Source organism: Cnephaeus nilssonii (assembly GCF_951640355.1).
Source record: "Cnephaeus nilssonii genome assembly, chromosome: 7".
Taxonomy (NCBI): domain Eukaryota; kingdom Metazoa; phylum Chordata; class Mammalia; order Chiroptera; family Vespertilionidae; genus Cnephaeus; species Cnephaeus nilssonii.
Window position 1 is genome coordinate 85,871,327 of NC_137078.1, and position 13,740 is coordinate 85,885,066.

The 13,740-nt window shown below is 44.4% G+C and overlaps 1 protein-coding gene across 3 annotated transcripts; it reads right to left on the minus strand.

Annotated features, from left to right (window-relative positions):
* Positions 1-294: 294 nt before the first annotated feature.
* TRNAU1AP (tRNA selenocysteine 1 associated protein 1) lies at positions 295-13,546 on the minus strand. Of its 3 annotated transcripts, none has more exons than XM_079778346.1 (9): positions 12,828-13,436; positions 12,595-12,692; positions 10,108-10,207; positions 9,439-9,491; positions 7,822-7,953; positions 6,734-6,853; positions 4,204-4,363; positions 3,961-3,994; positions 295-725 (listed from the first exon to the last, which is right to left on the minus strand). In XM_079778346.1, exons 1-9 carry the CDS (start codon positions 12,864-12,866, stop codon positions 589-591), a joined length of 873 nt encoding a protein of 290 aa, XP_079634472.1. In that variant the 5' UTR covers positions 12,867-13,436; the 3' UTR covers positions 295-588. The 3 variants fall into 3 exon arrangements, with proteins under 3 accessions (XP_079634472.1, XP_079634473.1, XP_079634471.1); XM_079778347.1 differs by lacking the exon at positions 12,828-13,436 and adding an exon at positions 13,450-13,546 and having other exon boundaries at positions 329-725; positions 4,204-4,366; XM_079778345.1 differs by having other exon boundaries at positions 329-725; positions 4,204-4,366; positions 12,828-13,430.
* Between the last annotated feature and the right edge of the window lie 194 nt (positions 13,547-13,740).

Here is a 13,740-nt window from a genome sequence, read left to right on the forward strand (position 1 = left end):
CTTAAATTGCTCACTTAATATACAGCAGGTAATTCATATATTCTGATCCCAGAGAACTTAAGGACTTAGGTGTCACCTGAGAAGGGTCCCTGGCTATACTGATTCATATGGTTTATAATTCTACTTTGGTTAGTAATTCCAGCCTTGGTCTGTCTGGCTTGGTTGAGTGTCGTCCCATGTCACAGGTTCAATTCCCAGTCAGGGCACGTGCCCAGGTTAGGGGTTCAGTCCAGATCAGGGTGTGAATAGGAGGTAACCAAAGTTTCTCCCTCTCCCCTCTTCTCTAAATTTTTAAAATGATAATTCCAAACTGTTCCCTCCAGGAGTAGATAACTACTGGATAAATGATTATTGTTCGAAGACAGATGGGAACCTTGTCCAACCCTCTTCATTGGTCCCTTGGTTTCCAAACTCCAATGGCTACATCAAATAAAGGCAGCAGTGTCGCAGTAATAGTCGTAATCTTAGGAAACCTGATTATTAAAATCGTACAAAACATTTCCCAAAAGGTGAAAGTTCTTGAATTGTTTTTAAAGAAGTCTTTTCTCCCTCACATAGTCCTCCATTCTGGCTTGTCCTCTGTCTTGGCTACATCACAGCAGGGATCTCTGAAGACACTGTGTCCAGGGGCTGCCAGTGACAATCCATCAGTGCATCGTACAGCTCCTCACTCTGCTCCATGAACTCCTTGTTGGCCTCGGTCACGTCCAGCTGTGGCATGGGGTCTGGAACAGAACCAAGCATGTATTTAGGGAGCACCCAGGGGAGAAAGTATTCCGGAGCCACAAGACCACGAGACGGGTTCAGCTCCCTGTCCCCAGGACCTCTGTTTCCTAGGGCAAGTTCCCTATCTGTGCCAGAGTTCCCTCCTAACTCAGGGGCTGAGACAAGTGCCTTGCAGGGTTCCTGTGAGGATGAAAATAGGATAATGTAAGGTGTAGTTAGTACTCAAATAATAGTACACATTTATTAAAAGTAACACCTATATTTAGCTGAAAATCATGTGCCCTGGATTTTCTGGTGCGGTTGTTTCAATTTTGAGCTTGGAAACTGATCCAAATTTACTAAGTCCAAAGCACTAGTCTTAAAAGAGAATGAATATTATATGCCATTGAAAATGAACCTTGCCCTGGCCAATGTGGCTCAGTTGAGTATTGTCTTATGGACTGAAAGGTTGCCAGTTAGATTTCCAGTTAGAGTACCTACCCAGGTTGTGTGTTCGATCCCCGGTCGGGGTGTGTATCAGGGTACATACGGGAAGCAACCGATCGATGTTTCTCACATCAATGTTTCCAAAATCAGTAAAAAAACACCAAAAAAAAAAAAAAAAAGAACCTTGGCTGCACACAACTTGAGTCTAAACTTGCATGAGTATTGAATGAAAGAAGACAGTAGTACATTCAGTATGACTGTATTATACAAAGCCTGCAAAACAAAACCATATTCTTTAGTGATACCTAGTGATAAAACTATAAAGAGAAGGGAAAAGTGGTCACTACAAGAAGCTGTGGGTTGTGATTGGGGGAAGGATGGCTTCTGGAGGCTGGCAACATTCTACTTCACTGGAATTCGGGTCTCATGGGCAACTGCTTCATGACTACAAGTTAAACTATACGTTTGCTTTATGTACTTTTCTTTCTTTTTTTAACTATGTTTTTATTGGTTTTAGAGAGGAAGGGAGAGGGAGAGAGAGAAACATTGATTGGTTATCTCCTGTACGAGGCACCCCGACAGAACCAAACCCAAAACCTGGGCATGTGCCCTGACCAAGAATTGAACCAGCAACCTTTTGGTGCACAGGACGATGCTCAACCAAATGAGCCACACCAGCCAGGGCTGCTTTATGTACTTTTCCACGTATGTGTTATCTTTCACAATAAAAGTTCAAAATAATGTTTAATTACTATGACTGATAACATTTTATATTTTTAGTCTGTGTTGGTTTAAAATGCACACACACATTGATTAAAACACATTTAAAAACGAACTGGAAAATTAAAGAATACCTAATAAACAGAAAGACATCCCATGTACTTGGATTGAAAAATGATTTTATAAAGATGGAAAAATTCTCCAAATTGATCTATAGCTGCAGCTGTTTTTGTTTGTTTGTTTTGCAGAAAATGACCAACTGATCATAAAATTTCTATGGAAATGCAAGGAATCCAGACTAGCCAAAACAATCTTTAAGAAGAACAAAGTTCAAGGACTCACGCTTCCCCATTTCAAAACTTACTGCAAAGCTACAGTAAGAAAGACCAGCAGTAGTTTAAGGATAAACATATGGATCAACTGACTAGGGTTAAGAGCCCCAAACTAAACCTATACATTTATAGTAAACTGCTTTTCAACAAGCGTAGCAAAGACAATTCAAAGGGTAAAGAACAGTTTTTCAACAAATGGTGCTGGGTCACCTATAATTATACAGGCTGGGGTAAAAGTAGGTTTACAAGTTGTGAGTATGCAAAAGTTTATTCTTATTATTTTTTGTATTGTATTTTTTATATTATTATTTTTTGAAAGAATCGTTTATTGATATTTAGAGAGAGGAAGGTAGAAAAACATCGATTGGCTGCCTCCTGCAAGCCCCGCACTGGGGGTCAAGCCCACAACCGGGGCATGTGCCCTGACCTGGAATCAAACCTGCAACCCACAGGATGACCCCCAACCAACTGAGCCACACTGGCCAGGGCTTGTATTATTATTTATTAACTGCTGTATTACTTCCCATATGAACAACCATAAGCCTATTTTTGCCCCACCCTCTATAAGGTGACTTAACTAGATTTAGTGCAGTGATCATTTTACAATATGTCAAAATTGAATCATACATCTAAAACATACATTTTGTTTAACAAATCATGTATTGGATATTTACCTGTACTGATGATTATCATTGGGAATAAAATCTTTCAAGTAAAATTACTGATTTAAAGCATATTAACATAGTAAGAACTTTTATAGAAACATGGTATATTCTAATTTGTACTTATTAATAGTGTGATAGTTGAATTTTATGTATAAACTTGGCTAGGCTATGATGCCCAATTGTTTAGTCAGCCACCAGTCTAATGTTGCTGTGATGGTATTTTGTAGATGTGATTAACATCTGCAATCAGTGACTTTTTTTTAAAGTTTTGCTTCTGATTTTAATTATTTATTTGTTATTGATTGATTAAAAAATATTTTTAATCGACTTTTAAAGACAGGAAGGAAGAAGGATAGAGAGAAACATCGATGGGACAGTGAAGCATTGATCAGCTGCCTTCTCCATGCCTCCCACCGGGAATCAAACCAACAACCTTTTTGTGCATGGGACGATGCCCAACCAACTGAGCAACACTGGCCAGGGCCATTCATTGATTCTTGTAAGTGCCCTGACCAGGGATTGAACCTGCAAACTTGGCACATCAAGATGATGATCTAACCAACTTAGTTACCTGGCCTAGGCTGATACACACACTTCTTACTGCAATTATGTATACACCGGCTCTCTCATCCTATATAATAAAAGCCTAATATGCAAATTTTCCCCTCAGGTGGTCATTTGACCAGGAGTTCGACCGCTCGCTATGACGTGTGCTGACCAACAGGGGGCAGACATGGCAGGCATCAGTGACATGGTGCTGGCAGCAGGCAGCAGTGGAGGAGCTGCTGGCACCAATGGGCCCTGACGAGAGCAGGACCACAGCAGGATGGTGGAACAGGTAAAAGGGCAGCGGCAAGACAAGGCAGGGTGCCTGGCAGGGCTGCGAGGCTGGGGCCCAATCTCCGCAGGCCACCTTGAGGACCCCACCTGTGCACGAATTTGTGCACCGGGCCTCTAGTTAGAATATAAGTTCCTCAAGGCAGAATTCACCATGCATTCCTTCAGCATCTAGCTGAAGGCACAGTGCCAGCCACAAAGCAATCACTGCATTATGGCTGACAGAGGGAATAAGTGATGGGCTCCTTTCTTACCTTCCAAAGCATCATCTCCAACTTCTTCATATGTCTGTCAAGAGACAGAGAGGTTGGGTGAGAAGGATCCTGGCCATAACAAGGATGGCTTATTTTTAACAAGAGCAACTAGGTGGCTCCATCTTTCCCCATTTTTTTTCTGAAGCCCAAGCCCCCGTCCTTATCAATCCCATCCTGGAGAATGACCCATGTCTCTAAAGGATGACAAAACCCAAGAGAGCAGACTTGCCGAATCATGGTTACCTGCATGGTGCTCTGGGTATAGCCATACTGGGGATAACTGTAGCTGTAGCTGCCTGTATTCTGGTCATAGCCCCACTGAGCGTAGTAGTTCTGGTACTGCTGGTAATACTGGTTGTAGCTGTAACTGTACATCTGACTATATTCCACGGGCTTCACACGACTACTGTGAAGAAAGAACCAAAAATAAACAAATGTGAGCAAACATTCCTATAACACTTATTAACATACAGATGAGACTACCGAGTCTGAAAGGTTAAGTGATTTACTCAAAACCACGCCCACAACTAGAGCCGAATGTAACTCCAAGGTTCATGCTAACGCCACACCATTACATACAGCAGCTGGCCTGATAGACTCAAGTCCTACATCCTGCATTTGCCAGTCAGGGCTGAGGCCCAGGGTCAGGGGAAAGCTTTCTTATTCTGATTGTACAGCTGCCCCAGTTGCTAACCAAAGACAATGTCAAGTCTGCAAAGGACCCACTGCTCTCAAAAACATAAAGAAGTACATGTGAGTAGGTTTCTGAAAAAGGCCTGAGGTATGAGGTCCCAGCTGACAGGAATGAAAGAACATAACTGAAGACATGACAATGTTCCTCCAGAGCCATTGTACTCGATGGGCCAGAGTCTATCATAGGTGTACAACAAACACACGCAGGAGGCCAAGGCTGGTTTATAAGGAAAATTATAACAGTCACATAGTGTGGGACGTGGGACGTGGGACGTGCTCATGATTGGTGCATTCTATCTCGGAGTGAAACTGAAGAAGAAGCCAAGTCATAAGCAGGAGTTGAACCACCATAGAAATCCCCATCACAGAAACCACAAAATGCTCGTCTGAATGAGCTCTTCCCAAGTTCCTTGCAAGTTCAATGTCTGCGTGGTGAGCAGGACTCAGCCAGAGCAGTTTGAGAGACTCCACATCTGATCACCTCCTGACGGGGTGGCTCGATGATGACAAACAGCATGGACTCCCTCTCCCTGCCCAGGGCCAGGCGAAAACTGACAATATTTTGTCTCCGTAACTCCCCTTCCATGGGTGCTTCCAAGGCCCACCACCCTCTGCCAGGTTCAGGTACCGCAGGTGCGGTCTCGCCACACTCAGCTCTTACAGTCTAGCTCTCAAAGGGAACTCTCATCTCCCTCAATTCCTACTGCTTGAGGACCTCCCCCTGGAAACAGGCACCAAATACTGACAGCAACATTCAATGAAGAACTAGATATAACAATGTAACCTCTCTGCAGAAGGGACTTTGTCAGAATATACAATCAAAAGAATTACCTGCAGTTAAAAATATAATGATGATTAGGCAACTACTAGTATGTGGAAAAGTGAATGTGTACTGAGTAAAGTAGGGGGAAAAGAGCACTGTTATTGTGAAATGAACAAAGAAATAAATCTACAGTAAGTAAACTGACTCATATGTAGTGTGTGTATGTATGTGTATGTCATGCATAACTATGGAGGAGCCTGGATACAAACTCAGAAATTATAATTAGTATTTTAGGGTAATGAGGAAATTTCTTTCGTTTAAATAGCTTCTTTAATGTTTTTATATCTACAATAGAGTTTAGAAAAAATAACACTTTGGGGGAGAAATCACTCAGGTTGATCTTCTCTGTATTAAAAACACAAGTAGCTATAAGGAACCTCCAAATCTTTTGCTGCTTTAAAAAACACGATCATTTGGAAGTCCCACCCTAAAGCAGCAGCCAATCTCGTACTTTTGAAAGTTTCTCAGTCTTGGCGTTACTGACTTTTGGCAGAGGGAGGTGAGCAGGTAAGTGTTTGATGTGGGGGTTGTCCTGTGCATCACTGGATGTTTAGAGCATCTATTCATTAGATGCCAGTAGCACCCTCTGAGTTGTAACAATTAAAGTTGTCTCCAGATGTTGCCAATGGCCGCTGGGGGACAAAAATTGCCCCTTAATATAGACAATCACTGCTTTGACCAAAGGATGGAAGATTCTATGCAGAAAAAAGCTGTCTTACATCTGAGTGAGAAAGCTGCTTGGAGTTGTTTTCTACCGAGCATGACAGGTACAATAGTGATGTATACACCGGTCTATAGAGTGTTTGGATCATTAATCCTCAGCCATTCCCATAGCATGGGACAGTCACAGGTTTGTAGGTTTCATTGATTTAAATAAGCTTAAAATTGGGTATAAATTTTTCCTTCTGTTCAATTCTTAATCTCTGGATCGATGTCTAACAGTGGCACTACTGGGCAAAGAGGGGGGCATTACGTATGTGGTACCGAACTGCTTCTCCGGCACTGCTATCAGCAATGTCTGACTGTATCTGTCTTCCCAGTCACAGCTCTCCCCCAACCATAGGCTCCTGGAGGGTTATGCTCATTCATCTCCAACACCCAGCAAACAGCCTGGCGAGTTCAGGCATTCCTTATTTGTGAGCTGAACTGAATCTCTGTAGCCTCCCATCCAGCATGTGATGATCAACGAACAGCTGAGGAGTATCCAGGTGGGGTCAGTCCAGAGGCCCCATACCTTCCCTGTCAGGGCGGACTCACGCTTTAGGGATTGCCACACTCAGCCGCACTGGTTTAGAGCCCAGGCCTACTGCTCCCTGGCACTCCGTCAGGGCTCGCTTCTGTTCCAGTTCATCTGTGAACTTCACAAAACCATAGCCCCTGCAGGAAAAACAACACACACGATATACAGATCACAAATGAGATGAAGGTAAAGTCTGAGAATGGAAAAGGGGCTGAAAGGGATAGAGTCCATCAAACTATGTGGGCAGGAATGAGAGCCCCATGCGGGAGGCATGTCGCAGAGCAATGTGAGATTCAAGCACTGGAGGATCCTGAGATCTATAGGAATCCCCACTCTCAGTTCACCATTCTCCCTACTTTCACTGATGAGTCTCCTGCCCAAACAGTAGCTTCCCTCCCAATCTACTAGGAAATGTTACTTTCATTAAGGTAACAGCAGTAGTAATGGTTTCTTCAGCGAATATTTACTGAGTCTGTCTGTATGCACTAGGTCTTGGTAGTCATAAGCAGACAAGGTTCTTGATCTCCTGAACTCATATTCTCCTAGGGGGAATAGATGAATGATAGCTAATATCTAATGAACACTACCTCCCAGACACTGTGCTGAGCATTTTTCCAGGGTTATCTCATTGAACGGTCCAACAATTTGATGTAGTATCCACATTTACTGAAGAGGGAACCAAAGTTCAGAAAGGTTTACCAATCTGCCCAAAGTCATAGTAGAAATGGGATTCAAATCCAAGTCTCTCAGACTCCAAAAAATGAGTGTTTTTTGAGGTTTTTCTACTTTTGAAGTAAAAATAATAAAATACAAACACCTATACAGCATTTCCCACTGCTTTATATCACCTCATTTAATCCTTACATTGCCCTGTGAGCAGACACTATGAATCAGTCCCGTTTCAGAGATGAGGAAACGGGGTCAGAGGTTCAGTAACTGTCTCCTTATACCTGGCCGGTACTGGAGCCCGGATTCCAACCCCGGCAGCTTGGCTCCAGAACCTGTGTGCTTAACTACCACGCTGCATGGCCTTTCTCTAACACCTCACCTATGAGACAAATGCTGACACTAACAGGGCGAGCGTCAGTAACACGGGAGGTCTTACTTAGACACGCCTGTCTGGTCCAAAACCACCTTGCCTCCCCGGCAGGAGGGGTAGACTTTGACGAAGAATTCATACAGCATGCCGTCATCCACGTCTGGGGTCAGGTCTCCCACAAAGAGGGAGTACTCAGGGCTGAGAGGAGAGAATGAGATTCAGACACAAAGACCTTTGTTCTGACAACTTCTTTTGGCCCATTCTAGGTAAACCCTTTCTGAGCCTTTTCAGGGCATGACACATCTGGTGCGTCCTTAACCAGGTCCTAATTTGTTTCACTTGGCAGTCCTGGCCGAAGAGGTATGGAGGTAGTCCCCTGCTCCACCCAAGTCCTCCATCCATCCACTGCACAAAGGCCGTCTGGCTTCAAGGATTACATGAGTGCAGATGGAGGTTGAGGTCAGAGGTACTCAAAATATAAAACTAGATGTTCTGCAGTCATTGCCTTTTAAAAAAACCTTACCTGAGGGTATTTTTCCATTGCTTTTAGGTAAGAATGGAAGGAAGGTGTGGGGAGAAAGAAACATCAATGTGTGAGACACATCCATAGGTTGCCTCCCGCACACGCCCCAAGCAGGTGCGTGCCCTTGACTAGTAATCGAACCCGAGATCCTTCAGTGTGAGGGCCAACACTCTAACAACTGAACCAAACCAGCCAGGGTGTCACTGCATACTTTTAACTTAAATGGTGAAACACAGAGAGAATGAGAACTGGATATTATCTACTAAACACCTTAAAACCTAGCTAAATGCAATCTCCCAAATTTTAGAATAAGGGTCATCAAACTTTTTCTGTAGAAGACCACTTTTTTTTCTGAATAGTATTTTTTCATTTTTAACTCAGCCAACATCTTGACATGTCATTATTCTGCTACAACATGACTTATTAATGGATATATCGCACTTCTACTAATGAATGTATTATAATTTAAACCACTTCCCTATTATTAGACTTGGTTTTCCCCCAATTTTGCCCACTATACATAATATTTCAATTAATACCTTTGAGGCTAATCTTACCCACATGATGAATAAATTCAGAAAAGCAGAATTATGGAGGTCAGTGGGTACACATCTTTCTAAAGATTTTGATACATTGTTTTAAAGTTTTCACACAGCAACCTGAAATGCTGAATCAAATTATACTGCTATATGCCCGGCTGGTGTGGCTTAGCGGTTGAGCGTCGTCGACCCAGGAACCAAAAGGTCGCCAGTTCGATTCCCAGTCAGAGCACGTGCCCAGGTTGTGGGCTCCATCCCCAGTGGGGGCCGTGCAGGAGGCAGCCAATTGATGAACTTCCTCTCTCAACGATGTTTTGATCTCTCTATCCCTCTCCCTTCCTCTCTCTAAAAATCAATAAAAAAATATTTAAAAAAATATATTTCTACAACAGATCAATTATTATGGAATCAAACCTCAACACTGTGGGAGTAATGGGGTGGAAGGCACAGGCCTCAACATGAAGCATAACAGTAAGGCGCCCTCCTTCAGGAGGGAGGCAAAGTGGAGCCAAACTCAACTCCCATCCTCCTCTTTGGTAGTGACCTGCACAGTGACACATCTTGTCTCTCTCTAGACATTTCCTGGGGCTTGAAGCTAGGTCGGGGCTACTCTGTACTTACCTGTTATCTGGTTGTTTCCCATAAGTAGCATAGTTCAGTTTAAAACGTTTTGCCTGGAAATTTAAAAACAAACCAACTAAAACAGAGAAAGGTGTTTTAAGAGTCAAACAATATTTGAAAAAAACTGAAATAAATTACCTTGCCAAAACATCTCCCCCTCTCTAAGCCTCAGCTTTTTCTCCTGTATAAAATGAGGGGGTTGCACGGATGACCGCTAAGGGCACTGCCAGCTCCATGGTTCTATGAGCCCCCGTGTGCCAGCTTGGTGCAGCTGGAAGCTAAGTAACTGTGGGAAGAGCAAAATGTAACTCTCTTGAAATGTGTCCTCACTACTGCCAGCCTGTTCTACTTTCTCACTCAGGCAAGAGGTCTAGTTTCAAGTCTTCCATGAAGAGAGGCAGAGGTGCAGAGTGGAAAGGGCGTGGATTTCAGGGTCAACCAATCTTCATTCTGCATCCTGGCATTGCCACTCACTACCTGTTTTGCCTTGGGCAAGTTATCGCACTTCCCTGAGCTTCAGTTTCCCAGGCTGTCAAAGATGACAATGCCTACTCCTCAGGGTTGTTACAGAATCAAATAAAATAATATAATATATAGTAGGGATTCAATAAATGATAGTTACTGATAACAATAAAAATGGCAACATCATCATTATCTAAGTGTCCTTACAGGTGTGGCTCCTGGAAGGGGTTTCCCATTAATTTTATGCAAACACTTCTCGGCTGTGGCCAAATCTGCAAATTCTACAAAACAGTAACCAGCTGGAATTCTGGAAAGAAAGAAAACAGAGAGAATGGTTAAAGATGCAGTTCCCAGCCCTAACCGGTTTGGCTCAGTGGCTAGAGCGTCGGCCTGAGGACTGAAAGGTCCCAGGTTCGATTCCGCTCAAGGGCATGTACCTTGGTTGTGGGCACATTCCCCGGTACGGGGTGTGCAGGAGGCAGCTGATTGATGTTTCTCTCTCATCGATGTTTCTAACTCTCTATCCCTCTCTGTAAAAATCAATAAAATATATATATTTAAAAATATTTTAGGCTTTGTAGGCCATATCTGTTGCATATTCTTTTTTATTTTATTTAACAACCCTTTAAGAGGATAAAAGTCATTTTTAGCTCAAGAACAGACTTCAGGCTGGATCTAGTTTTACTTAGAGATACTAAAGCTCCCACATAAAGTTACTTAATCAATCCCCTGTCGAAAGACACACAGGTTGTTTCCTCTCTTTTTGTTATTACAGATAATGCTGGTGATCCACTAAGCCAAACTGGCTAGGGCTTAAAACGTTTTTTTGTTGTTGTTTTTTTAAAATATATTTTATTGATTTTTTTCAGAGAGGAAGGGAGAGGGATAGAGAGTTAGAAACATCAATGAGAGGGAAACATCGATCAGCTGCCTCCTGCAACACCCCCTACTGGGGATGTGCCTGCAACCAAGGTCCATGTCCTTGACCGGAATCGAACCTGGGACCCTTCATTCTGAAGGCCGACGCTCTTATCAACTGAGCCAAACCGGCCAGGGCGCACTACACCCATTTAGACAAGAAGACTGAAACTTAACAGAATTATACAATACGTTGTAAAACACACAGCTGGGTTGGGTTTGAATTCAGGATAATGTGATTACATCCTTTACCCAACATTATATTATGACAAATTCCCAACATAAAAACTGAAATAAGCCGAAACTGGTTTGGCTCAGTGGATAGAGCATCGGTCTGCGGACTGGAAGGTCCCGGGTTTGATTCCGGTCAAGGGCATGTACATTGGTTGCGGGCACATCCCCAGTGGGAGGTGTGCAGGAGGCAGCTGGTCGATGTCTCTCTCTCTTCGATGTTTCTAACTCTCTATCCCTCTCCCTTCCTCTCTGTGAAAAATCAATAAAATATATTTAAAAAAACAAAAAACTGAAATAACTCCATAGCAATCATTCACATATGGATCACCTACAAATGAATATTTTATTATACTATTTTATCCAACTATCTATTCTTCTACCCATGTATCATTCTTATTTTTTTTTCTTTAATATATTTTATTGATTTCAGAGAGGGAGAGGGAGAGAGAGATAGAAACATCAATGATGAGAGAGAATCATTGACCGGCTGCCTCCTGCACATCCCCCACTGGGGATTGAGCCCGCAACCCAGGCATGTGCCCTTTGCTGGAATCGAACCTGGGACCCCTCAGTCCGCAGGCCGACCCTCTATCCACTGAGCCAAACCAGCCAGGGCTCATTCTTATTTTCTTGATACATTTCAAAGTAAGTTGCAGATATTGGTGTACTTGCCTCAATGACTTTAACATGCATAGTGTTACCTAGAGTTCAATTATCATTTACAGGTTTTTTTTCTCTCTTGGTTTATATGCAATGAAATGCACAAATCTTCCAGATCCTGAGTTATTTCTACCACAGATGAATTTTGTATATTCTAGAATTTTCAATTAGTGGAATCATACAGTAAGGCTTCTTTCATATAGCATAATGCCTTTGAGATTCATTCATGTTGTCACTATGGAGTAGTTTGATCCTTTAAAAAATATATATATCTTTACTGGAGGACATGTTTTTATTGATTTTCAGAGAGAGGAAGGAGTGGGGCATATTGAGAGAAACATAAATGTGAGCGAGACATAACCTGTAACCCAGGATGTGCCCTGATCAGGAATAGAACCTGAGACCCTGTCTGTGCAGACGCTCTAACTAGTGAGCACACCAGCCAGGTCTTTTTTTTTTTTTTTTTTTTTAAGAATTGTGGTTAAATATACATAACATGCCCTAGCTGGTTTGTCTCAGTGGATAGAGTGTCGGCCTATGGACTAAAGGGTCCCAGGTTCGATTCCAGTAAAGGGCACAAGGAAACATCAATGATGAGAGAGAATCATTGATCGGCTGGCTCCTGTTTATCCCTCCTCACTGGGGATCAAGCCCGCAACCCAGGCATGTGTCCTTGACCGGATTCGAACCAGGGACCCTTCAGTCCACAGGCCAACGCTCTATCCACTGAGCCAAACCGGGTGGGGCTAGCCTTTTATTATATAGGATAACTATAATTACGGTGAGAAGCCCAGACTTTCTGCGATGTTTATATTTACCCAAATGACACTTGCCGCATAATTAAGGGAGAAATAACTGAGCAGGTTGAAGGAAAGAACTTACCCAGTGAGGCGGTTTCGGATAATTTTGACGCTCATCACGGTCTCCCCCATGGTGGCAAAGGCTCTGGAGATGAAGTTCTCATCCATGTAGGGCTCCAGCTGTGTAAATACAAGGGCAGAGCGACTCAGGCCAGCAGGCAGGCTCCGCACTCCCGGCTCCAGGGCCCCCGCCCCTCAGCTCAGGGTTGGCTACATGCTGCGGGGGGTGGGGGGTGGGGGTGGACAGGTTCTCACCTGCAGAGCGGTCTGAACTGCAATGCCATCCCTTGCCATTAAACTTGCACCCTCGGGAGCCTCCCCCGTGGACTTAGAAACCCCACCCCTCCCGTCTTAAAACCCAAGAGCCCTGCCCTGGCCAGTGGCGGGTACCATTCCCCATCCAGAGTGTGTGCTGGGGTTGCAGGTTCCTTCCCGCCCCCGCCCACCACGGGCCGCCTGGGGGAGGCAACCAATCGACTCACGTGGATGTTTCTCTCTAGCTCTCCCTCTCCCTTCCTCCCTTCCTTCCACTCTAAAAATCAATGGAAAAAATACCCCCGTTGAGGATTAACAACAATAAAAAGACTTTAAACAAACAAAAACAAAGAGCCCTTCAAAAGCCTTGGGGTTCTCCCATTCTCAGTCCCCGAAGCACCTCCCTTTCGCCTCCACGACTCGCGGCGAGGCCCCAGGACTCCTCCCCCCAGACTCAGTCCCTAAGCCTGGATGCTGGGACCCGCTTCTGTGCCGCCCAAAGAACTCCCCTTCCTGTTCACGTCCATCTTTTGGGATTCGAGGACCCCTCCCCTTCAGACCCTTCCTCCCTGCTGACGCTAAGATTCCTCCTCGTGGGACGCGGAGAGCCGCCCTCACTCACGTCGCCCATCCACAGGCTGGCCGCCATGGCCCCAGTCGGGCCCGGACTGGGGCTGCGCCGCGCTGGCGCGAGTCCTCCGGGCCGGCACCGCCACGGAGCATGCGCTTACGACGCCTCCTGCGCATGCTCGGAAACTCAGCCCTCCGGCAGCGCCGGCCGGTGCGGCTTCGGAATTTTCCGGAGACTCGGTTGGCGCAGAGCTTCCGGGTCCCTTCGGGCCGAATTCGGATCCGAGTCCGCCGCGCGGTGCAGGGTGGACTTCACGCTGCGCAGGTTGGTGGGTTGATGGGA

Excerpts from the sequence above, each read along its gene's own strand:
- TRNAU1AP (XM_079778345.1), bottom strand. The coding sequence starts at position 12,866 with ATGGCAAGGGATGGCATTGCAGTTCAGACCGCTCTGCAG. Across the intron at positions 10,208-12,594 it reads ATCCGAAACCGCCTCACTGG|AATTCCAGCTGGTTACTGTT; the intron begins GTAAGTTCTTTC and ends CTTTCTTTCCAG. Across the intron at positions 9,492-10,107 it reads CCCTTCCAGGAGCCACACCT|GCAAAACGTTTTAAACTGAA; the intron begins GTAAGGACACTT and ends TTAAATTTCCAG.